Raw genomic sequence first — 24,987 nt, forward strand, 5'->3', positions numbered from 1 at the left:
ACCCAGGTTTGGTGAAATTTAGTTCAGGGTGTCCAAAGTTATGGACCCTCAAATGAGTAGCCCCCATCTTCTATTAGCTCCCATTGGAAACAATGGAGGATGGGGGTACCCCCTTTGGGAGTCCATAACTTTGGACCCCCTGAACCAAACCTCACCAAACCTGGGTAGTATCATCAGGAGAGTCCACCAAACAATCCCTGAAAGTTTGGTGCTGCTAGCCCAAACAATGCGCCCCCTGCAGGCCAAAAACCGAAAAACACTAAAAATGTTTTAAAAACCCACAAACGGGTGGGCGGAGCTTCGGACATGAATGGGGGGGTTCAAACCCGAGAACCCCCCCTTACCTACGTGCTTGTTTCAAACAGTTTTATAGCTGGATCTACAAGACAACCACCTTTTGAGTAATAGAATCTCATAATTGCCCCTATTATTTTTATAGCTGAGATTCTTAAAGTTCCTAAGTGTACTTTCCAATTTAAGGTCTCACTAAAGTTAATTCCTAGATATTTAAATGAGCTGCATTGCTCTATAGGAATTCCTTGTATCGTCCAGGAGTGTTTTTTCGGTTTTTTCCTAAATACCATAGCCTTTGTTTTGATATAATTGATGCAGAGTGCTTCCTCCTTGCAGTATTCACCCAAACTATTGAGCAGTCTTTTTAATCCCAATCGGGTTTGAGAAATTAGGACCATGTCATCTGCGTACAATAGGATGGAAATTTTCTGTTGGTTAATAGAAGGGGCTATGTATTCTGGTCCTGATAACCTTTGTACAATATCGTTTATATAGAGATTAAAAAGCTTTACACCTCGTTTAATTGATATTTTTTGTTAGGGAGCCCATCATACCAACTCTAATCCTAGCCTGGGTGTCTGTATGTAATTCACAAAAAAGGAATAACAAACGTTGATCGATTTTTAATTTCTCTAGTTTTGACCAGAGTCTGTTTCTGTCAATTGAATTGAAAGCCATGGCCAGATCTACAAAAGCCACATATAAGGCTCTGGTAGGGCTTTCTATTCCTGAAAATGCCAGATTGTAAAGGCTTTGACAGTGGTCAATGGTAGATTGTCCTCTTTTAAAACCTGCTTGATGTGGATATATTAGATGGTTGTCTATAACCCAATCTTCTAATTTTTGATATAAAAATTTGCCGTAGATTTTTGAGGCCGTATTTAATAAGCTTACTGGTCGATAGTTCTTTGGATTGGTTTTGTCACCTTTTTTGTGGATTGGAATAACTATACTTAATTTCCAGCCTTTGGGGAAGATACCAAATTTGTTAATATGAGTAAATACCTTGGCTAACACTGGAGACCACCAACTGGAAAAAAATTTAAATAAGTCAGGTGGAATTAAATCCTCACCTGGTGATTTGCCAGATGCCAAAGATTAAGTTCTTAATTGTTTTCTCTGAGACTGGAGGCCAGTCTGGTAAAGCCGAAATTTTTACATTACATAATGGACTTATGTCTTCTGAAGAACTGAATGTTGACTGTGTTATACCAAAAATTCTGGAGTAATGTGCATACCATGTATTTCCTGATATTTGGGCTTCAAACTGATTGGCTGTTCTATTTGTTCCTAAGGAAACTAATGCCCAAAATTGGGACTCAGTTTTTCCTCTAACGGCCTCATCTAATTTCTCCCAAAGTTGTTTGGCATGTTCTTCTTTCTTCCTATTAAGCAAATCCCTATATTGTATTTTGAGTTGTTTTACTTGAGTTAGCTTAGTTTCCTCTTTGCTATATCTTGCTTGCCTCATTTGTTTTAGCAGATTTTTTTAAAAGGATTTGCATTCTCGATCATATCAGTCATGATTTGAATGAATCACTGGAAATGGACATTTGTTATTGCTCAATATAGGTTTAAGTTGGTTTGTTATCTCCTCATATTGCTCTAAAATGTCATTTCCACATTTCAGTATAGCCGCGTGACAGTTTGTCAATTCATCAGTTGACAAAATTTGAGCTACCTTGTTTTGCAAATGGTCTGACCATTTCAATCTCCTCTGCCCTGGAAATAGCCCTTCAGCCATCTCTGGGACTGGTGGAAGTATTACACTTGTATCACATTTGAGAACTAGCCTGAGGGGGGCAGTGATCACTTAGATACGTGTCCCCTACTTCAAAGAATACCACTTTTACTACTAAAGATGGCGAGACTGCAATGTAATCAATTACACTGGCACAACCTGTCGTTATATAAGTGAATGTGCCTCCAGATTTGTCGTATATGGTTCCATGTAAAACATAAAGATTGTATTTGGACAGTACCTGATTCACACATTGGGAAATGTTGATTGATATAATTTTAGACTGCATCATTTTATGTGCCTTTATGCCCTGGCTTGCTTTTGTTGGCCTTTTTTATTATTTGTATAGATAGTTTTATTGATTTGTTTTTGTCAGTATAATTTATCTTTACTGTATATTTGCTTCATTTATTTTTGTTTATTGTGGCAAACTGCTTTTAACAGGTCGGGGGAGGCAGTGTACAAAAGTTCAAAATAAATAAATGGGGTTTTTTTTGTGCAAACCTGACATCAGTGATACACTCTCTCTCACCAGTTCTTCTCTCTCTCATTCTGTTCTTCTTTTCAGATATTGCAGAGATAAATGCTTCCCAGTGGCAAAACAGAATTCCTACACCTGAAGAAGAAGCTGCTGTGCTTAAAATACAGGCTGCTTGGAGAGGAACTTATGTGAGGCAGATAATTAATGGCAGAAGACCAGGTCAGGATTTCTTACAATGCAGGGAAAAGAAAGACCCACAATTTGAGCTTAGCTTAAATGAGACTGCAAACATATAACTTCCTTTATGCAGAATTTGTACATCTTACATGGGGTTATTGCAAAGTTTTCTGGATGTCTGTGGTATGAACATACAGTTACAATTTGTAAAGTGAAGCTTTTTTGTGTGAGGATCAAACTAATTGATATATCAGACATCCATGATCTGCATTAAAAAAAAACAAATTAATGCCACCTGTAAGAGGGGACTGAATTAGCTTGGGACTACAAAACCCCCTGAGAGTTTACCAGTGATCAAGCCAGCTGTGACATATCCCCCTGGTGGACATTATCATGATGCTTCCAAAGGAAGGAAGTGCACTGATAGGTATGCCTGGACAAAGGTTCTGGGATTTTAAAATCAAACCTAGCTCTTTGAATTGTTTATAGCATGCCTGAGGCTGTCACTTCAGACTCTAGAGTGCTAATATGATGTGAATGTGCTGTATCTACAGTGTGGTACAGCTCATACATGCTTGATTCTTCCTTAAAATTCGATGGTATGCCATAAAACAGTGTCATTATTTTAGACAAGTCTGACAGCTGACTCAGTCAGTTAGAACCTATTCAAACATTCCTTGTACAGTGTATTTACTAGCACTTGCTCATTCACTGTCTGTGTACTTCAAAATATAGTCTACTAGAACATAGATGGTGACAGGCTGTATGTAACAAAGGCCAAACCTGGTGACATTTATTTATTTAATTCATTTGTATCCCAGCCTTTCTCCCCAGTGGGGAGCCAGAGCATCTTACACCATTCTTTTCCATTTTATCCTCACAACAACCCTATGAGGTAGGTTATGCTGAGAGTATGTGGACTGGGCCTAGGTCACCCAGCAAATTTCCATGACACAAGTGGGGAGTCAAACAAGTGACACAACTGGGGATTACCCCAGATACTGGTCCAACACCCTTAATCCTGACCAACACCATACTGGCTATTCATGCAGGGAGAACTGCGGTCCAATCTGCTTGCAAACTTTCTTTAAAGAAAAGAATATGGTACAGAAAAAGGATTAACCGCTGCCTGTCCTAGAGTTTGGCCCCAATCTGAATCTGCTTTCATTCAACTCCTTTAAACTTTTACACTTACAAGGAAAAGTTATTGCAGATTTCTTTACAGCTGATCTAGTTTGCTGTGTTATTACATACAACATGCTTTCAGACTACATTTCACATTTGATAAATATCCAATTAACAAATTATTCAGAACATTGTAAGTCACAATACTTTTTTCTTGGAGGTAGTTACTAATTCTAAACTTTTTAAAATTTTCAGGTACCAAGGAGAATATTAAAGTCAGAGAAACACTTCAAAAGTTGTGGGCTCTAATCGAGCCAAATTTTGAACAGTATTCATTGACATTTTTGAGGTGATATACTTTGGCTTTTGCATTACCATTTACCTGAACTCTGTGTTTCCTTCTGAAAAGCTTTTTCCCCCCTCTCTTCTCTTCACTGTCAGAATAATTGTCCTGCAACACTGCACAAGCAATAAGAAAACACTTTTGGAGGGTCAGATACGTCTATGGGTTTTATGTTGCTTGTCCTGATCTCTGAAGCAAATATCTCTGCTAATTGAACCATACCAGTGACTTGGTTTTTAGAGAGATTTTTGTATACTTAATTTTGTGTAACAAAATTTACATCCTGCCTTCTGCCTTCACAAGGACCACCAAGGTGGCTAACAAATTGTAACATACAACATAAAACCACGTTTTAAAATCATTTAAAGCCAGTTGCCCACAAAAACATGCATCACTAAAACAATTAAAGCTAAAACACATACAAAGACATAAAACAACAATTAAAACATTTGAAGGAAGGAGGGATCATTGAGGGAATGCTAAATGGAACAAAAGAAACTTCAACTGCTAGAGAAAGACAGAAACAGAAGGGGCCAGACGAATCTCCCTGGGAAGAAAATTCCAGGTGGCATGATGAAGAAGGCCCTCTCTGAGGTTACTACCCCCTTAATCTCAGAAGGTGGTGGAAACCAATGCAGGATCGCCAAAGATGACCGTAGTAGCTGGGTGGGTACATAAGGAGGTAGACAGTCCCTTGAGTATGTTATTCTCAAACCATACAGCGCTTTGAAGGTCAAAACCATCACCTTGAATTGTGCCCAGAAGCAAATCGGGAGCTACTGCAGATCAGTCAAGACTGAAGTGATGGTTGCTAAAATCCACTCCAGTCAACATTCTTGGTTGCAGCATCCTGCCTCAATTAAAGTTTCTGAATACTTTTCAAGGGTAGCTGTATGTAAAGCTCCTTGCAATTATCTAATCTAGATGTAATCAGGGCTTGCATCACAGTGGCCAGATCTTTTCTACCTGGGAAAAGCTATGGCTGGCTAACCAGTGGAAGCTATTAAAAGACAGTCTTGGTCACAGCTGCCACCTGCTTATTCAGCCATAGGTCTGGGTCCAAGACCACCCCTCCCCCCCCCAAGACTATGGACCTGTTCCTTCAAAGGGAATGGTATCCTTTCCAGAACTGGTGGCTCCGCCCTTCCACTCTCCAGTGTCACTTTCATCTTTTCAGGGTTAAGCTTCAATTCATTAGCCTTTACCCACTCCAAAACTGCTACTAGACACTGGCTTCGAGTTAGAACAGCTTCCCTTGGTTCAGCTGAAGGTGTGAGACAGAGCTGAGTGTCAGTCACATATTTGTGACAGCCTTCCCTGGTATATGGATGACCTAACCCTGTTTCATGTAGATATTGAAGAACATAGGGGACAAGATGTATCCTTGTGGGACCCCATAGTTGAAAGGCCAAGAAGCTGAATAGCAGCCCCCAGCACCACCTTCTGAAACCTAACTTCCAGATAGACCAACAACCATCACAGAAAGGTGATCGATGGTATTGAAAGACTCTGAGAGGCCTGGGAGAATGAACAAAGTCACATTCCTTCTGTCTGTCTCCTAGTGCAGGTGATCTACCAGAATTACCAAGGCTATTTCAATCCCTTAACTGGACCTAACCCAGATTTTTCATATGGTTCATATGTAAAGTTTAAAAATGCACAATTATTTTAGTTGATCATTTTTTTTTATTTTGCCTAATTTTCATGGTATTAAATTGATAGAATTAAGATGCATTACATCTAATTCTTAAATAATTATATATTTATATCTGAAATAATTATGAAATCTACGAAATATATATATATAATCCACCAAATATCTAGAAATATATATATATAATGCACACACACCTGAACACACAAAAGTATGTATCATTTTATATATGCAAAGGTAAGGCCATCCTTGGTTCCAAAGTTAGTCAGACTCACACAGTTTTAAAAAGACCAAACTGTTGTCTAAAGCTGCATAGCTAAGCTCTAAGAAAATGAATCAAAGAATCTTGCTATAATCCGGTGGTGCTTAGGCCTTTGGCACTCCAGATGTTATGGACTACAATTCCCAGCAGCCCCTGCTTGGCATGTTCGGTTGGCCATGCTGGCGAAGAGGCAATGAAAGTAATTGTAGTCCATAACATCTAATAGATATAAGGACTCCCTTCCTACAACTATAATCTGATTAGTTAAAAGGTTACGTTGTTCTCATTTCCTATATATGGCCTGAAAAAGGCCAAGCTGCAAAAACAACTTGCCAGTATTTCCCATGGGGCCGGGATGATGGCACATCCACTGACAGACCCTCCAGTTTTCAAATAAATATATGTTTCATCTGGCTTATGTCATTTGAAAGATGTTATTAGCCAGTCCTGCCTTTCTCTATAGAATTGCTTGTACACTTTATTGCACTTAAAGAGCCAGATATTTTTTGCTGTTAAAATTAGACCCCATCAAATGCGTTGTCCATTTCCCTACATATCCTAAGGGAAATGTGACCTTGAACAAATTTTCATTCTCCAAGTGATAGATTTTTTTTTTTAAAAAAAAGAGTTCCAATGCATTTCATATTATGTAATGATTCTGCATAATTTCCATGAATTCAGTGACTGATGCAATACTCATACTGATTTTGGCATGGAATGACTGATAAAGAACAAAGGACGCTTGAAATTCAGTAGCCTTTAGCAACCAATGTCAGCTGATGTTTTTCTGTCATTTTGCGTTGTGTTTTAATCAGAGAGGCCATATTTAAAAGTAATTGTAAATCAGTGCAGAGATATAAGCTACTACTCTTGATGAATGGACTGGGTATCTTTTTTGCTGATTTATGCCATGACATATGGTGATCCAGCCACCCAATTTTTGGTTTGTAGTCTTCCGGTGAGTTTTGCCCATTTCTGTATGAATTTCTTCATTGCTGAGTGTCATTTTTTTGTACTTATTTATGTCTTGCATTGCTTCCTCTTTTCCAAGAAAAATAAAGCTCCTCAAGTGACTTATTTGAATAAAAAAATGACTGTAAGCTGCACAGGGAACTCAGTCGGGCAGAGAGGGTTTCCCTGCTTAGCACCCCTGAGAGGGGCCAAACCTCCATGTGGAGCTGCCTCTCAGGCTCAGTAGATCTTAGGGGCTGTGGAAAAGCGAGGTCCAAATGTAGGCTCTTTGAATTGTAAAGGTTGCCGACCCCCAAGTTAGTAAAATTCAGCAGGGGGAAGAAGGATTGATCCAAAAGCTGGCCCTCATCTTGGCGCCACAATTTCGCGTAAGCTTAAGAATTCTGGCCAAAAAAAGTAGATTCAAGAGTCACTCCCCAGTAACTCACACAAAGAGGAAACAGGGTTTGTTGAAGAAATTTAAAAGTTATTTAAAACAAGGTATATAGTTTAATGGAGTAAGTAACTTACCAAGATCCCTGGCTGCATAAATCTCTGTGGGGCACTTGGGGGAAAATTTTAAAATCAATAAAATGAGCAGCTACCAATACCTTAGTTTTCCCCTTTTCCACCGGAAGATCTAAGCTTCACCCATTACTTTCAATTGTGGGTGATTGAATACAGTACACAGATAGTACACAGGAATTATGGTTTTGGTAATTTTTTTTTGGAATTATGTGGTTTTGATGAAGGCTGTAATTTAAAACAATGATTTAGCAGGCTGTTAAACTTATTTGGGACAATTTTCTACAAGGCGGAAGAATACTGCTTTCACTTTGGCTACAAACCGTGAACAACTGCACTTAGATCGATTTGGGAGGGGTATAAACAAATGTGAGAGGGATTAGCGCTTCCAGGCTACAAGGATGGTGGGTAGAGGAAAAGAAATAAAGGGAATGTTCTCTTTTTGCTATAGTGTACAATAAAGAGAGATATTGTTGGCCACAACCTCCTGATCTTCCCAATCGTAACCACAGGGCTGTCTCCAAGGTACTTTCTTGAGTGACAGCAAAGCTCCACTGTCCCAGTTATGCTAGATTCACAGCTCAACTAGTGCAAACTAATTGATGGCTCTTAATGAGCTTCTAGTAAACTAATTAAGGGCTCTTAATGAAGCTTGGCAAGCAACAGACAGCCTGATTTTTTTTTTTTTGGGGGGGGGGGGTGAATTTATCAGACTTCTCTCTTGATAGGGTTAAATCCTAAATGGCCCTAAACTGGAGTTGGGGATGTATGGGTGTGCTTGCGTTTGCTGTTTGGTAGATAATCCCAGGATGGAGATTTGTTACCTTTTGTGTCATGTCTGTATCATGATAATAAAAAAGCAAGTGCTGCTCTTGATCACAGGAAGACTGAGTGGACAAAATAACCATGGAAGGCCATGATACTCCCCCCCCCTCAGCCCTGCACCTTCACCTGATAGAGGGTTTTGTCTTTTCCTGGAAGCATTTTGTCCCACAGGTGAGATAAAGACAATCACTTTCTGTGCCAGCCCGTATTTTTTTCCCTCTTAGTGCCATCCTTGCCAGCCTGCTCACCTTTCAGCTGACCTGATAGCAGCAAGGGAGACTTTCAAGGAGATGGGCTCAGGAGATCTACCCTTCCCCCACCACTAGCCCAGTGTTATTTTTCCAGGGCCGCAGTAGCCTAGTTTACCGCTGTTCTTGATTCTGGCCTACAGTCTATTTTTTTCAAATGTCTCTTCCCAAAAAAAAACTCAGGAAGTTTCTGCCCCAATCTGATGGTAACTAATTAAAGCTAACTTAGTGTGGGAAGTAGAAAACTTATTATTAGCGATCCCTCAATAATGTGGAAACAAAGTTATGTTTAACAGCACTATAGATATGGGACATAAGCGATTTATGATTTCCGTTAAAATATATTATCTTCCCTTTCCTGCCTCCATTTTTTTAGGGAAATATTTTATGTGCCAGAAGATATGAGTCATTAGTGCCCAAAAGTAATACACACAGCTATACCCTAAGGTATTATTGTCTTGCACGTGGTTGACAATAATGACACACTGAAGAGAATGCCTCCAGATCTTCCTTAGAGTAAGCCACATCTTTATACAAAAAATAAAGTAAGAAATAAAACTGTGAGGAATAGAATTCGAAAAGCCAATCAAAATATCACAAAATAGTGTGCAAGTTTTCAAGTTTCCTCACAACTTTTAAAAAGGCTGAGGAAGGGAAGGAGGGGGAGAATGAATTATGTTACAGGACATGATGAAGAAGCATGTGTGCATTGCATATTTTTAATATAGAATGTGGAATGTGATTAGTTTGGGTGCAAAAAAATAGTTTCCAAGATGCACTAAAGATTACTGAGAATGAAAGCAACCCACCCCCTACCCCCACTACCAACCTTGGCTATTTTCTTCCTTTGAGAATATTTAAGTCAGCAATTAATCAGATTCACCTCAATACAAATAATAATTCAGGATCCTTGGGGGAAAAGAACAAGAAAAATAGTATACCTCATACTTTGTAAAAGCTCAAGGTTACTTTTATGTGTAGGTTCACTGGGTAAAGAATCAATATAAATCAGACAGGTTATTTTATACTTAGTGGCTGGGGGCAAGAACCATCATGAGCTTGTTTAAGTATCAGACAGGGTTTCCTCAAAAGGAAGAAGATAATCTTCAAATGAGAAGTTGTGTAAGTACACATGCAGCGTGCGTGCATGCATGTACATGTGTGTGTGTAGATAGATATAGATATATAAACGCCCAGCCTGATGAAACACCCTTGGGAACTTGATTTACTACTGTATTGTCAATGAAATAATGGCTGCTTTTTGTTTCTATATCCTAATAGCCTTCTGGACATCTTGCAACTTTCTTTCAAACATCTACTCCAATGAAATTTCAAACTCATCCTGTATTCTGTTTTAAGAATATAAAGAATGCAGATTAGCCCGGCTTCTTCTTAATCACTGCTGACTCCAACTTGCTGTTTCCTACTACTTGTCTCCTTGTATGCCACTGCCCCCTCATTTTTTTTAAAGCAATTTGGGCAGATCTAGCAAACAGAAAAGTTGCCTAAACATGGTTTTCTTTTTACTACATCTGCACATGTACAGATATCATTATTGTAATGTTCCTTTTACTAAACTTATTTTAGTTTTGTCTTCCCCCTCCCCCCAGTCAGAGGGCTTTTTTTAAAGTAAGCATTTTTTTTAGAAATTGGGTTGTATTCAAAAGAATCAACTGGCTGTTGTGGGTTTTCCAGGCTGTGTGGCAGAGGCATAGCTTCGTCAGAGTGTGCCCGGTGCACACTCTGGCTTTTGCACCCCCCTCCGTGGCGCCCCGTGGCACCCCCCCACACCCCCGGAGGTGCCCCCACACACCCCACACCCCATTTATTTTTAGGAAAGAATTTGGCTGGAGAAGGAGGCCAGAAGCCTGCCTGCGTTGTCTGGGCCTGGTGGAAAGTACATTTCTCAGGAACCCCTAGGAAGTGTAGTTCCCCTCAGGCCTGTGCAACGCTGGCAGGCTTCCAACCTACTTCATTCCTTAAAGTAAGTGGGGTGGTGCGCCTGAGGGGGGGTGGAGGAGGGTGGGGAAGGGAAGGAGGATTCCCCCCCCACATGACTAGAAATGGTGCACCTGATGCGTTGCACCCCCTCCGTCCCCTGGTGGCTTTGCCACCGCTGTGTGGCTATGGTATACCCCACCACACAATCACTCCATGCTATGCCATGGAAAAACACATCTTATTGACACTTTTCTCTGAAGATGCCAGCCACAGATGCGGGTGAAATGTTAGGAGCAAAAACTACCAGATCATGACCACATAACCCTGAAAATCCGCAACAGCTGGGGAGGGGGGGCAGTAGTTTCTGCAAACCTGGGAAAATTTCCTCAGCGGTAACATGTATAGAATAGGACAGATACTATCACTAGTCATTGCTGTTATAATTGTTTTCTAAACCATCATTTTTATCTATGTGAATTTCTGGGAAAATTGTCCATTTTATTCCAGAAAGGCTATACCTTCATGGCTGAAGTTCAAACTGGTGATTTCACCAGTGGCTTGACATGAGGAGTGGAAGCTACTTTGACTCATCGGTTCCTACATGCCCCTTCCTATTGCTGTTCGTGAGACTCTAAACAATGTCTATTCAGTTAAAGAAGTTAAAGATTATTATGTGCCAAACGATAAGCATATTATCTTCAGGTAAAGATGAGAACATGATAAAATGTTAATGCAGATGTACATTTAAGTTTTGAAAGTACATTTGGGATTTTTTAATATTGATGCAGTGGCTAAAAGTATTAATTCCTCTGTTGGCCCATTGTAAGAAGGCCCAACTTGGCTCCTCTAGAAATTCCAAGTTTGGAAATCAGCTGTGAAAGCTGTTGTGACTTTTATATTTGGCTGTACCTGTATTTCTCAAGATGTCTTCCCAAGGTCTAAGAAATGTTTGAGGTACTAGGGCAGAGCTCTCCGTGAACTTCAAGTTCCATAATTTTTCCTGACCCAATAGTAATTTAGGTAATAATATTGCAAAACTCACCTGGGCCTGGACTGGGGAGTGCAAAAACCAGGTCAGGGTGGGAGGTTGATCTGGGGAGGGAGGTGACTAAGTGGGAGACAGCTCCAGTTCCGTTTCCCAATAACATCAAAGAGCCCCAAGCACTTGGGTAAGAGCCAAATATTCTGCACCCCCAGGGAACCAGTGAGCAGCCAGTGCAATGAGGCCAGGAATGGGGAGCTGGCTGGAGGCTGGCTGTTTGCCCAGGGGAGAGGGTGGGCAGGAGTGTGAGGGCAGGATCTCGAAGATCATGGGCAAAGGGCAGTATGGTGGTGGGTGGCAAAAGAACTGAGTTCAGAGAAGTCTGAAGACTGTCACTTTCCATTTTTGCTGCTTGGGTCCCGGCGTGACAGGCCAGCAGATGACTGAGGCAGCCAGGAAGTCGTTGAACAGGTTAAGCCACTCATGTGCCTAGGCAGGTGGTGTAAGGTGGCATAGGTCCAACAGTTTAGAGGTGGGATTCAGGGGGTTCCGAAGGTTCTATATAACCTGTTGTTAAAATTTAAAATATCACTTTTTTAATACTTAAAATATTTTTAAGTATTAATATTTTTAAAAACTTAAAATAAAAAAGTGACATTAAAATATTTTTAAAATACTTTTTAACAGTCATTATTTGAATCCCACCACCATCGGAACCTGTTGTTAAAATGTTCGAATCCTAGAGTTCAGGCAGGTAACATCTCTAGGCCGAAGTCAGGCATTCCAGGGGTCAAGGCATGAATGGCAAAGAAGAAGCAATGGCTAAGGAGGAGCCCAAGCATATGGTACTTCTTAGGGAATCACACTTGTTGCACCCAGGCCAGGCCAAGCCCCAAACAGGGCTTAAGTGGGATGCCCTGCTGATGGGCCAGGCTCCTGCAGATACTTAGCCTTCATCAGAAGCAGATGCCTCTAGCTCACAGAGCCTTTTGCTAAACTGAGCAGCCAGACAAGCTCTTCTCCTTTTACTGTGTAGATGCCTCTGTCTTTGTCTTTGCACAGCTGACTCATTACTCAGCTCCTGTAAAGATACTGATGACTCTCTCAGGTACACAGCATGAGGCTCTGCCTTGGCTGGCAGAGAAGGGCTTGGATCTCTGTTGCCTGCATCTCTTCACAAGGAGCTGGCTCTGGTTCCATGGTGCTTCCAAGCTCTACATCAAAGTCCTCATCACTCGGGGACCGGCTCATGACACTATTCCCCCCCCCCCCCAGGTCTCAGGGAGCCATGCTGGCCATTCCTCGGGTCTGAGGGTGCTGCTGGTGAATGCCAGGTCTTATTCTGGACCTCTCCCATCCATGACTTGATCATGGATGAGAAGGCCAACCTGGCATGCATCATGGTGAGAACCTCATGGCCGCCTTAACAACTATGAGGCTGTCTCAGCATGGTGTAGTGGTTAAGAGAAGGTGGATTCTAATCTGGAGAACCGGGTTTGATTCCACACTCCTCCACCTGAGTGGCAGAATCTTATCTAGTGAACCAGATGTGTTTCCACACTCCTACATTCCTGCTGGGTGACCTTGGGCTAGTCACAGTTCTTCAGAACTCTCTCAGCCTCACCTACCTCACAAGGTGTCTGTTGCGGGGAGAAGAAGAAAGGAGTTTTTAAGCCACTTTGAGTCTTCTTACAGGAGGGAAAGGTGGGGTATAAATCCAAACTCTTCTTCTTCAATGTATTCAACTCTACAAATGAAGCAGAACATACTCGTGACCTGGTGTTTGCAACTGAACGAAGGCGTGGTGGTTTGTTGGTGAAGGGCTTCAAGATCTGCCCATTGTCATGGATGGATCACTACCTGAAATTTTGACTATTGGTGTCACCTTCCCTTTGCAGAGGTGTGGGACCAATTGAAATGCTCTGTTCTGTTCTCAGAGCAAGATGGAATATGAAGGATTTCTGAGGGCTTTGGGGGAGTTTCCAGTCAACATGGCTTGTGCTCCTGTTGAGGGCCTGGTTGTGCTAAAGAATGGCAAGATGACCTGGGCTGTTGACACAATTGCTTTGAAGTGTCCTCAGTTTACTGGTAGAGCCTGGATAGCCCCCTGGTATACTGGGGAGCTTAGGGCCATGAAGCAGTTAGGCTGACATCTTTTGCACAGGTGGAGAAAACCCACTGTGAATCTGACTGGACATTAGTAAGAACTCACTATTGTGCCTACCAGGTAGCAGCAAAGAGGGTGTACTTTTCCACCTCCATTACTTCCACAAACAGCTGTCCGGCTAAACCCTTCTGAGTGGTGAATGGTTTTATGTCTGCCTCCAAGCCAGCAGGATCGGCTCCACCTGCAGAAGTCAGCTGTGATGATTTTGCAAAACAGTTTCAAGACAAAGTCTCTCAAATGTGTATGGAATTGTATTCCATGATTTTGGTTTATTCTGAGGTGGTTCCCAGAGATCCATCTGGTCTGGTTGTATGGGATCAGTTTCAATTATTTCAACCCAAATGCATGGACAAGTTGTCTGCAGGGTTGCAGCCAAGCACCTTCTCTCTTGATCCTTGCCCATCATGGCTAATCAAATATAGTTGGGGAAGGGGTTTGCTGATTGAGTCCAGGAGGTGGTGAATGCCTCCTTAGAGAGTGGGGAGGTGCCTCATGCTTTGAAGGAGGCAGTGGTATGTTCCCTCCTGAAGAGGCCTCGCTGGATTCCGAGGATTTTAACAACTATTGCCCTGTAGTCAGTATCCCCTCTCTGGGCAAGGTTGTGGAGCTTGGTGGTGGTACAACTTCAGGTAAACTTGGATGAAACTGATTTCCTAGATTCGTGTCAGTGAGGGTTTAATCAGGGATTTGGAATAGAGACAGCCTTGGACACACTTATGGATGATCAGAGGCAAGTTCTCCCTGTTGGTGCTCCTAAATCTTTCAGTGGCTTTTGATACCATTTACCATGCTATCCTTCTGGAGTGACAGAGGGCCTAGGTCCGAAGCTGTTGTTGAATTCCCCAGGGCCTAGGTCCGAAGCAGTTGTTGAATTCCCCCAGGGCTCAGTACTGTCTCCTGTTTTATACACATGGGGGATGTCCTCAGAGGATATGACATGGATTGACATCATGCTGGGGCGCCACTTGCCGGCTGAGCTGCCTGCCACAGCTGCAGGCCAGGGAGGGCAGGACTCGGCGATAGGGGCTCTGGCAGGCAGCTCAGGCGGGCACCATGGCAGCAGGCTGGCTCCTGCCCTCCCCAGCCTTCCTGCATGCTGGCTCCTGCCATCCCCAGGGAGCCGGGGAGGGCAAGGCTTGTCAGCAGGTGGCTCAGGCGGGCACCTCGGCAGGCAGCTCCTGCCCTCCCCGGCCTTCCTGCTGGCTGCCATAAGTGGTGCACAAGGGGGGTGGTGCGGGGAGCTGGGTAGAGTGTGCATGGCGAGCTGGTCATGTTCTGGGCGCCATTTTTGCCCACTAAACCTCTGGTGCTCTAGAATTACAGTAATCCATATTTAATTAATGTAACATGCTATACATGGGAATGCTTTTGAGAACTATCTAGAACAGGGATCTGCAACCTGCGGCTCTCCAGATGTTCATGGACTACGAATCCCATCAGCCCCAGGGCACACATGCTCACTGCTCCAGAGCTCACCATGTGCCCTGCTCCCTGTCACAATTACGGCCTAGCTGATTGTAGTGCCGTTATTAGTCAGAGAATGGGAATTTGCATTGGCATACCTCCCATGCCTGCCGCCTGCTGCCAAACCCCCCATGCCAAACCCCCATGGCAGGGGCTGATGGGAATTGTAGTCCATGAACATCTGGATAGCCACAGGTTGCAGACCCCTGATCTAGAAGCTTGAGCTTGTGCAGAATATAGTGGCTCATATGCTGACTGATGCCTCACATTGGGAGTACATCATCCCAGTTTTTATGTACTTGCTTTCGAAATGCTGGCTTCCGAAATACTACCGGAACCAATTCAGAGTGCTAGTACTAACTTATAAAGCCCTAAACAGCTTTGGTCCTGGGTTCTTGAGAGAGTGCATACATCCACTTAGTGGTAGACAAGGAAGATAGTGGTAGACAAGGAAGAAGTTCTGGCAGCCATTGATAAACTAAATGTTACCAAATCCCCTGGCCCAGATTGCATTCACCCAAGAGTTCTTAAAGAGCTCAAGCATGAAATTGCTGATCTTCTCACTTTAATATGCAACTTATCCCTGAAATCAGGCTCCATCCCTGAAGACTGGAAGATGGCCAATGTCACACCAATCTTTAAGAAAGGATCTAGGGGGGACCCGGGAAATTACAGGCCAGTCAGTTTGACATCTGTTCCTGGTAAATTAGTAGAATCTATCATTAAAGATAAAATTATAAAACATGTAGAAAAGCAAGACCTGCTGAGAAAGAGTCACCATGGCTTTTGCAGAGGCAAATCCTGTCTTACAAACTTACTAGAGTTCTTTGAGGGTGTAAACAGACATGTGGATAAGGGGGAACCAGTGGACATTGTCTACTTGGATTTCCAAAAGGCTTTTGACAAAGTTCCTCACCAGAGACTGTTGAGAAAACTCAGCAATGAAGGAATAAGAGGGGAAGTCCTCCTATGGATTAAAAACTGGTTGAGAAACAGGAAACAAAGAGTGGGTGTAAATGGGAAGTTCTCACAATGGAGAGATGTCGGGAGTGGTGTCCCCCAAGGATCTGTTTTGGGACCAGTGCTCTTTAACCTATTCATCAATGACCTCGAAGTAGGGGTGGGTAGCGTGGTGGCCAAGTTTGCAGATGATACCAAATGATGTAGGGTGGTGAGAACCACAAAGGATTGCGAAGAGCTCCAAGTGGACCTTGATAAATTAGGTGAGTGGGCTCAGAAATGGCAAATGCAGTTCAATGTAGCCAAATGTAAAGTGATGCACATAGGGGCAAAAAATCCAAACTTCACATACACGCTACAGGGGTCAGTGCTATCAGTCACAGACCAGGAAAGGGATTTAGGCGTCTTAGTTGATAGTTCCATGGGAATGTCAACTCAATGCATGGCAGCTGTGAAAAAGGCAAACTCTATGCTGGGGATCATTAGAAAAGGAATTGATAATAAAACTGCAAAGATTGTCATGCCCTTATATAAAGCAGTGGTGCGACCGCACTTGGAGTACTGTGTCCAGTTCTGGTCGCCGCATCTCAAAAAGGATATTGAGGAGATAGAAAAAGTGCAGAGAAGGGCAACAAGGATGATTGAGGGACTGGAGCACCTTCCCTATGAGGAGAGGCTGCAGCGTTTGGGACTCTTTAGTTTGAAGTCTACAAAATTATGCATGGGGTAGAAAATGTTGACAGAGAGAAATTTTTCTCTCTTTCTCACAATACTAGAACCAGGGGGCATTCATTGAAAATGCTGGGGGGAAGAATTAGGACTAATAAAAGGAAACACTTCTTCACGCAACGTGTGATTGGTGTTTGGAATATGCTGCCACAGGAGGTGGTGATGGCCACTAATCTGGATAGCTTTAAAAGGGGCTTGGACAGATTTATGGAGGAGAAGTTGATTTATGGCTACCAATCTTGATCCTCCTTGATCTGAGATTGCAAATGCCTTAACAGACCAGGTGATCGGGAGCAACAGCCGCAGAAGGCCATTGTTTTCACATCCTGCATGTGAGCTCCCAAAGGCACCTGGTGGGCCACTATGAGTAGCCGAGAGCTGGACTAGATGGACTTTGGTCTGATCCAGCTGGCTTGTTCTTATGTTCTTATCCATATATTCCTGGCTAGGCACTGGGGTCAGGGAGGAGGGCGCCTTTTGGAGGTGAGGGGGTGGGATCAGCCTGGAGAGCCTTCTCAACAGTGGCCCCTGCATGGTGGAATGCCAGAGGCCCATGAGGTTTTTGCTCCCCTGAAGTTTGGGGGCCTGGTAAAGGTCAACTTCTTCACAGGAGTGCTGGCTGTTTTATTTTCAGTACCTTCCATTATAATCCCTAGTATGGAATTTGTTTTTTCACTTCTGCAGCATACTGGACTGACACTTTGATAAAGCTATCTACTATAAACCCCAAACTCTCTTTCTGTTTCAGAAAGTCTAGACCTATTGAACATATATTTCAAGTTGGGATGCTTTGTTCCCATGTGCATTACCTTACAGTTACTTACACTGAATTTCATTTGCCCTATTGTTGCCCACTCACCCATTTTGTGAAGATCCTCCTGGAGCTCTTCACAGTCAACCTTGCTTTACTCCATCCTGAATTATTTTGTGTCATCTGCAAACTTGGCCACAACATTGCTTTGCAAAGATATCTCATCTTTTGACTGCTAAAAACTATTCAAAATAAACGGCTCTTCAGCTGCTTGTAACCGTTGTTCATCAAGTTGTGTTCTGTGCAGTCACACATAGTAAGATGCAAGCTGGCAGTGGAGAAGATTTCCAAAGCACTCCCTTTCCTCTTCAGTGGCTTCCTGCCAAAAACAGCACATGATAAGGAGGAAGAGCAAAACATGAAACTGAGCCTGAACAGGCCGCAATCTGCAGAAATGGCTACACTCTGCTCTATGAACCCTATTCTACAATTTGAAACAGTAGGGTCTGACCAGTTGCTAATTTTCACTCATATAGATTCTTTTGTTTTTAATTCTTAAGAACAGTATCAAGCTCCATTTTGATTTACTAAATATTAGAATTTTAATGTCTGTTTCACTTTATGAATTTGGCAGTTTGCATGTTTTCAAATAATTTTGAAACTTCTGTCTATGAGTTTACTGACCTGGTGCTTATGTAATTGTATCTTTTCTTGCACATCAGAGATTTTAGAAGCTGATATTTTTGTCTTGAACCTGACTCTCTTAACATGCCTCTTCTGAAATTTTCTCCACCATAGGTATGCTGCAAAAGCAACAGCACCACTTATTGCTACTGTGCAAGTACAGACCTCTAAACCAGATGTAATAATTAAACTCCAAATTCTAGATTCAGAGGAAGAAATCGTGAGCACTATTGGGAAGGGCCATGCTGTTATACCTGCTTTTCTTTTCATGTCTAATGAGAAACCATTAAGTTGTCAGTGTAAGTATTATAAATAGCACGTTAGATTACTACTAACAGAGAGACACAGAATATAGCAATAGGCTTACATATATAATAATTTCAACATTATGAACTTGAAATATGTGGTGTTTATTCATTTTTATCTCCCCCTTTCTCCATAATGGAGACCAGGTGGATTGCATCAGATCCCAGGCCAGCCATATCACCACATTGTTTGTGCTTTAAAGGATGATACAAGCACCATGTCTGGGTCATGATTGCTGCTGAAAAAATATTGTGTGTAATGAGACTTACATTTGGCTAGAATAATGTGTATGGTAGGAGATAGTGTGATAACTGCCTGATGTTAGAAAATATGAACAAAGTGCTGATGATGACTGCACACCACTGTAATTGCAATTAGGAGGGGAGGGGGAGGGGCAGATAATAGTAAAAATGATGATGCGTGAAGCCCATACCATTGGTTCTTTGGCCATGTTCTTCACCTTGGGGTTCCCACCACTTTTCCAGGGCTACCACCAGTATTAGTGAGGTGCTTATAACTGGAAATACCTCATTAAGGAAAACATAGCTTGCTGGCAAGGATGAGGACATCAAAGGTGTGGGAGCATTCATTCTTCCTCAGATTCCCAGATGCTTCATGGAGAGGACAATGCCCAAGACGCTTGACTGAAGTGACTGCTGTAGAAGAATTGATATTGTTCAGATGAAATCTCTTTAACGGCTACATCTGGCCCATGGGCCATTGGAAGTGGGGTCAGCTTTTCAGGACACCAGCCTTCTGAGATACCTCACAATACTCTAAAGAGCCAGTCCAAATCAGATCTGAAATGCAAAAAGCATGTTCTTTGCTGAACTATCTCTCAGACTTCTAGCTCCAACCTCCAAATCCTTGACAATACCTCAATTTCATCCACACATCTGTGTGCCACACAGGAGTGGCAAGAGCCCATGGGAAGGCCTCCCCAGTCCTCCAGTTATCTCATTCCCTCAGAATTTCCGCAGACACCTGAGCATCTTCTTTGGAAGTATTTCAAAATTATTTGAATTTTATGATGTGAAACTAAGATGTCTAGTTGGAATTTCCTGTTATTTGATGTGTGTGTATTTGATGTTATGCATTTTTTGGTGTGTGTGTATATATATATATATTCAATTTCTTAAAAATTAAATATCCTCAAACCAAGTTTTGAAGGTTTAATTGAAATGAAGTAATTTTTTAAGACTGCTACATTTTCATCACAACTCAGCCATTCATGAAGTAGTGTCTCATACCTTTTGTTTCTGTTGAACAAAAGGAACTGACATAAAAAATTAACTATTTTCAGACTGAAAAGTGCTGAAGAACAATAATTCATGAAAATATGTATACCTTTCTAGCAATCAGATACAATTATTCTGTAAAATATTTTTGATGCCACTTAGATTTTATTTGCCACCTGAAGGCGGAACCATACTGCTCAGGGTCCCCAGAGAGAAAACACTCATCAGCCATATCTGTGGATAAATTTTTTTTGTCCATAGCCAAATCGTTTATTGACAAAATGTGCAAAGAAGCGTGAAGCGCAGCATGGGATTTGAACTGTACATTGGGCAGCCCCAGTTCTGTCCCCCAATGAACCTTTCCGCCAACCCACCTGTTGGAGGAAAATGTAGACCTTGAACTGCAGTAGTGGAACTCCGCTGGGCAGAAGGCCACTTGCTGGAGATCCGTTTACTGCTAAGGGGTGCAAGCCTCAGTAGCTCTCACCTGGGCATCCCGACATGCGGCTTGGTCCACCCCACAAACCCCAAGAGGGGTAGCTCCCGGACTCCCCTCCCCAATGTTCCCATACGCAACCCACTTGTCTGGCTATGACAAAGAACACATACATTAATATTGTAGAAAATAGGGAGAGATGGGTGGGAAACTTGTTGCCAGCACACGGGAAAGAAAGGAGTGAGAGCCGAACAGGGCCTTATAAGGCAGCCAGCCCTGCCCCTCTGGTGATGTCGTGTCGCAGCAACGTCACAGGCATGTCTGCCCCTGCTTCCGCCCTTCCAAGGGAAGAAACCCCAAACACCCACTTTGCTGTGCCCTTCTCGGCCGGCAATGGCAGCCATGCTCAGTTGTGGCCACTGTTTCTCAAATTTGAAAAATTCAAGATGACATTTAGGATATGGCATATATCCTCACCATTTCCCAACCAAAAAAAGAGATACGTTAAACAGCGGGGTGTTGTGTGGTTTCCGGGCTGTATGGCCGTGTTCTTGTAGCATTTTCTCCTGACGTTTCGCCTTCATCTGTGTCTGGCATCTTTAGAGGATACCAGCCACAGATGCAGGCAAAACATCTGCTACTAGAACACGGCCATACAGCCTGGAAACCATATAACACTCCAGTGATTCTGGCCATGAAAGCCTTCGAGAATACATACATTAAACATTCAATAGCACAGTGTAATTTGTCCAGTTCCTGCTACACAACAGAAAAGCTGTTGAAAAACTGATAGTTCTTACAATGAAGTAAAAAGGCAGAACTTACTGGTAACAGTTAAGTTTAGAATCTAAAAAATTCACAACAAACCTTAATTTTGCCAAAAAATAATCCCTAACAAGTTCTTAAAAGTTTCTGATGTTGTTATGTCTCTTCCAGCAAGTAAAGGTCAGGTTCCTCAAAGCACTGCGAAAAAGGAACCTGAAGCTGTAACTTCTAAGAGAAAAGGTGCAGTATCTGGACAGAAGAATGTCAAGTCTCCTATCAAGACTCTACAGGAAGGACCAACTTTAGTAGAGGAAGAAGTGTTGATCTCTATGCCTGTCACAGAAGAAAATATACATCAACAGGTGATAGATTTAAACAGATCTGGGGAGCTGTTTTGAAAGGGGGTGGGATAGGAGAAACAGTGCAGTCTTACAAACTGCAGTGCAAAGCAACAGAATGCAGGATTAGTTGTCAGCGCATGTTAAGAAATCAGTTGGAGAAGCCGCAAACACATTGTGCAAAACTGAATGGAACTTGATTCTTTTTTTTCAGATAGGGTTATATAATGAAATTAGTTGTGTACAAGCAGATTCTTCACAGTTACCACTTAAGATAAAAAAGCAACACCTTCCAAAAGCTGTCTTTGAATTATTAAACATTCAAGTCTCCATCCCCCTTTGTATTTGATTATCCTGTGTTTACAGTACTTCTTCCCCTAATTTTGATTTACTTTGGAGCTCCAGCTTCCCTGAGATTCAGCCCAATGCTGAGCCTCATTTTGAAAGCAGGAAGTAGTTTTATAACATGGGTCTATCTAGGGCTTACATTTCATAGCCACTGGGCAGTTGTTCAGCTAAGATGTGGGCATTCTTAGCATTTATGTTGTTAGATGCATGAACAGTCTATTTATGATAAAATGAATATGATTTGAAATCTGAAATTCACATTTTATAGAAGCAAGACAAAATGTCTGTAGCAGTTGGGACATAGGGGGTCTCTTGCTTCTTTCTATTTTTAGTTTAGGTTCTCTTTTTGGCAGCTGATTTTTATTTTCAAAAATCAAGTCTTCTGTTAGAATGTACCTTTGGTTGGTCAGAAAAAAATCTGTTGTCTTCTTTAAATTTCCCACTTTGCTCAAAAAAGCCAAAGTGTGGGCCAAGCATTGAACACAGATCATTTGAGTTTAACTTGCTTTTTAAAAGCTTTTATATTGGCATAAGGAGTACACCTTGTGTCCATCAAGTAAGCACTTTTGCATATTCAGAATGACATAGGTTAGCAGCTGAACATGGCTTGAATCTACCTGAGAGTTTCAGTGATAGCTGGGATTTCTGTTAATGGAACATGGCTTTTTTGTATCTCCCCTTTCTACTGCATTCCAAAATATGCTGCTTCTGGGGGGAAGCAAACTCCAGGAACAGTAGGAGGAGTCAGGGGTCTGAGGAGATACAAAAAAAATCACTTGCCATATTCTGTCCATGGAAATCCTTCATGGTATCCAAGTCTATGGATGGAACAAGATTGACAACATGCAAGATATAGTGTAGGACACCATATGGTGCAGCTCCACTACACCTTGTCTTTTGTTACTGGTCACAAAAAATAGAGCATGTGTCTGTATCAACTAAAAGGTATATACTAGTCAGCAAGAGAAATATGGAAGTCAGTCTTGTTTTTATTTTCATTTTCATTTTTTGTGATTTATGGTGAGCCCATAGGATTTTCAAGGCAAGAGATGTTCAGAGATGGTTTGCCATTGACTGCCTCTGGGTAGACTGAGAGAGTTCTGAGAGAACTGTGACTAGCTCAGGGCCACCCAGAAGTCTTAATGCGGAGGAATGGGGCAGCAAACCTGGTTGTCTAGATTAGAGTCTGGCTCTTCTTGGTTTCTGAGATCTGATGAGATCATGCTGGCCTGGGTTCTCCAGGTCAGGGCTCCGTGTTTTTTTTTTTATGATTAAACATTAATTAGGTCCTAGGGGAAGGGGAGGGGAGGGGAAATGCAGGGGGGTGGGGAATGAGGGATGTCAGGAAACTGACTATTAGCTTTCACCACTCAGCAATTTGTTTGCTGCCCCTGAATGCATCTTCTTTAGCCTGGGACCTTTAGCTTGGGAGTGAAGAGAGCAAGGAACACATTGTTGTGTTGGAAGGATGCAGGCAGCCCCAATTTAATTTTATTTAATCATATTGAGCAAGTTCTGATTTGGATTGATGGTGCTAGAGATCAAATATATTTAAAAAATAAAATGCAAAGGATTGGCTTTGCACAAGGTGAGCTTTGTGAAATTAGAGCAAATCTCAAGTCTAATGATCAAATAATTATCGAATAGGTACTACTGTTTCAAATTTCATTAAGGTTTACAAGAGTTTGATTAACAAAATTAAGTGTAGAATTTACACCAACAACATGCTAAGTTTTTAATCAACTCTGTACTTCATAGAATTTGAGTTTGCACATGAAGATGAGTTTTGAAAGAGGTTGCCAGAATTATCAGATTACCTTCATTTATGCTCCACCTATCTCCTGAATGGGAGCCCAGAGCAGTTTACAACATCATTCCTCTCTCCTCCATTTTATCCTCACAACAGTGTGCAAGGTAGGTTAGTCTGGAAGTATGTGACTGGCCCAAGATTATCCTGCAAACTTCCTTGGCAGAATGAGGATTAGAAAATGGGTCTTACATATTGTAGTTGACACTCTAACTACACCAGACTAACAAGCCAGATGTTCTGACAATGCCTCAATATCAATTTCATCATTTTTAATTTTGATTCTTCTTTTTCTATCATCAGAGGGACAGCCTTTGTGCTGTGAAATTTTTAATCAATTCCTCTTTTCCATTCACTCCACCTTCCTTCTTTCACCCCCACCTTCTTCTAAGCCAGAGTGACTGTAATAAAGAGAGTGAAAGTAAAAACATGTTCCTAATAAGACTTAGGATAATGGCCTGTGAAGATTATAAAATAGTAACTTCTTGCATTTCAATTTTCACAGCCTCACAAGTATATTGTACAAGCCAAGGTGTTGCAGAACAGCTGGCCTCTTACTGAAAACCAAATGACATTTGTTCAGTCATTGAGAGAATTAGAGAAAAATGAAATTAAAGGTGAGTCATCTTAAGTCATCTTGTATTAGATGTTTAAAATTACCAAAAGAGATTTAATGGAAATGTGCTATACAATCCCATGCATGTTGACTGAGGAGCAAAGCCCATTTTGGTCAATGGTACTTGCTTCAGAAACGTGCATTGTCAGAATTGCAGTCGCAATATGCAAATTGCTAATGGAATGATAAAGAAGATTTCATTTCAGTTAAATGCCAGTAACATGTAATGATTCAAATCCATCAAAAATTCACTGTACTTAAGTCCCACTGAAATCGTAATATTTAGGTTTTCTGGAACTGTCCACATCTATAGGTTGAATCCAGTGATCCAACTGTAGAAGGCATTGATGGTCACAGATCTGCCCCACCTTCCTTTCTCCCAACAGCCATTCCTAATTCCTCAGATTGTGGGACTTGTGCCGAGTACCATATATACTCGCACATAAGTCAAATTTTTCAGCACATTTTTTGTGCTGAAAAAGCCCCCCTCAACTTATACACGAGTGAGATGTATTTTAAAAAATATTTTAGGATTTTTACTTTGTCGGCCACCAGGGGGTGCAGTTTTTAGGCTAGCTAGCGGCACCACAATTTCAGGGTATCATCAGGTGACACTCTTGATGATACCAGCCAAGTTTGGTGAAGTTTGGTTCAGGGGGTCCAAAGTTATGGACCCCCAAAGGGGATGCCCCCATCCCCCATTGTTTCCAATGGGAGCTAATAGAAGATGGGGGCTTCACCTTTGAGGGTCCATAACTTTGGACCCCTTGAACCAAACTTCACTAAACCTGGGTGGTATCATCAGGATAATCTCTTGCTGATACAAGCC

The 24,987-nt window shown here is 41.9% G+C and overlaps 2 protein-coding genes across 2 annotated transcripts in view; both read left to right on the plus strand.

Moving 5' to 3' along the window:
• ADGB (androglobin) overlaps positions 1-24,987 on the plus strand; it is a 126,850-nt gene that overhangs the window by 41,483 nt on the left and 60,380 nt on the right. Inside the window, exons 18-22 of the mRNA XM_048505347.1 lie at positions 2,604-2,735; positions 4,074-4,167; positions 18,419-18,603; positions 21,221-21,411; positions 24,048-24,159. Of these exons, the coding sequence (XP_048361304.1) occupies positions 2,604-2,735; positions 4,074-4,167; positions 18,419-18,603; positions 21,221-21,411; positions 24,048-24,159 (714 nt within the window). The remainder of the gene's footprint in view (positions 1-2,603; positions 2,736-4,073; positions 4,168-18,418; positions 18,604-21,220; positions 21,412-24,047; positions 24,160-24,987) is intronic.
• Positions 18,032-24,197, plus strand: LOC125428668 (androglobin-like). Its single transcript, XM_048489168.1, has 4 exons — positions 18,032-18,119; positions 18,419-18,603; positions 21,221-21,411; positions 24,048-24,197. Exons 2-4 carry the CDS (start codon positions 18,573-18,575, stop codon positions 24,171-24,173), a joined length of 348 nt encoding a protein of 115 aa, XP_048345125.1. The 5' UTR covers positions 18,032-18,119; positions 18,419-18,572; the 3' UTR covers positions 24,174-24,197.

Source organism: Sphaerodactylus townsendi, linkage group LG01, assembly GCF_021028975.2.
Source record: "Sphaerodactylus townsendi isolate TG3544 linkage group LG01, MPM_Stown_v2.3, whole genome shotgun sequence".
Taxonomy (NCBI): domain Eukaryota; kingdom Metazoa; phylum Chordata; class Lepidosauria; order Squamata; family Sphaerodactylidae; genus Sphaerodactylus; species Sphaerodactylus townsendi.

Coding starts and splice junctions, on each gene's coding strand:
- LOC125428668 (XM_048489168.1), top strand. CDS start 18,573: ATGTCTAATGAGAAACCATTAAGTTGTCAGT. Junction 18,604..21,220: donor GAAACCATTAAGTTGTCAGT/GTAAGTATTATA, acceptor TGTCTCTTCCAG/CAAGTAAAGGTCAGGTTCCT. Junction 21,412..24,047: donor AAGAAAATATACATCAACAG/GTGATAGATTTA, acceptor CAATTTTCACAG/CCTCACAAGTATATTGTACA.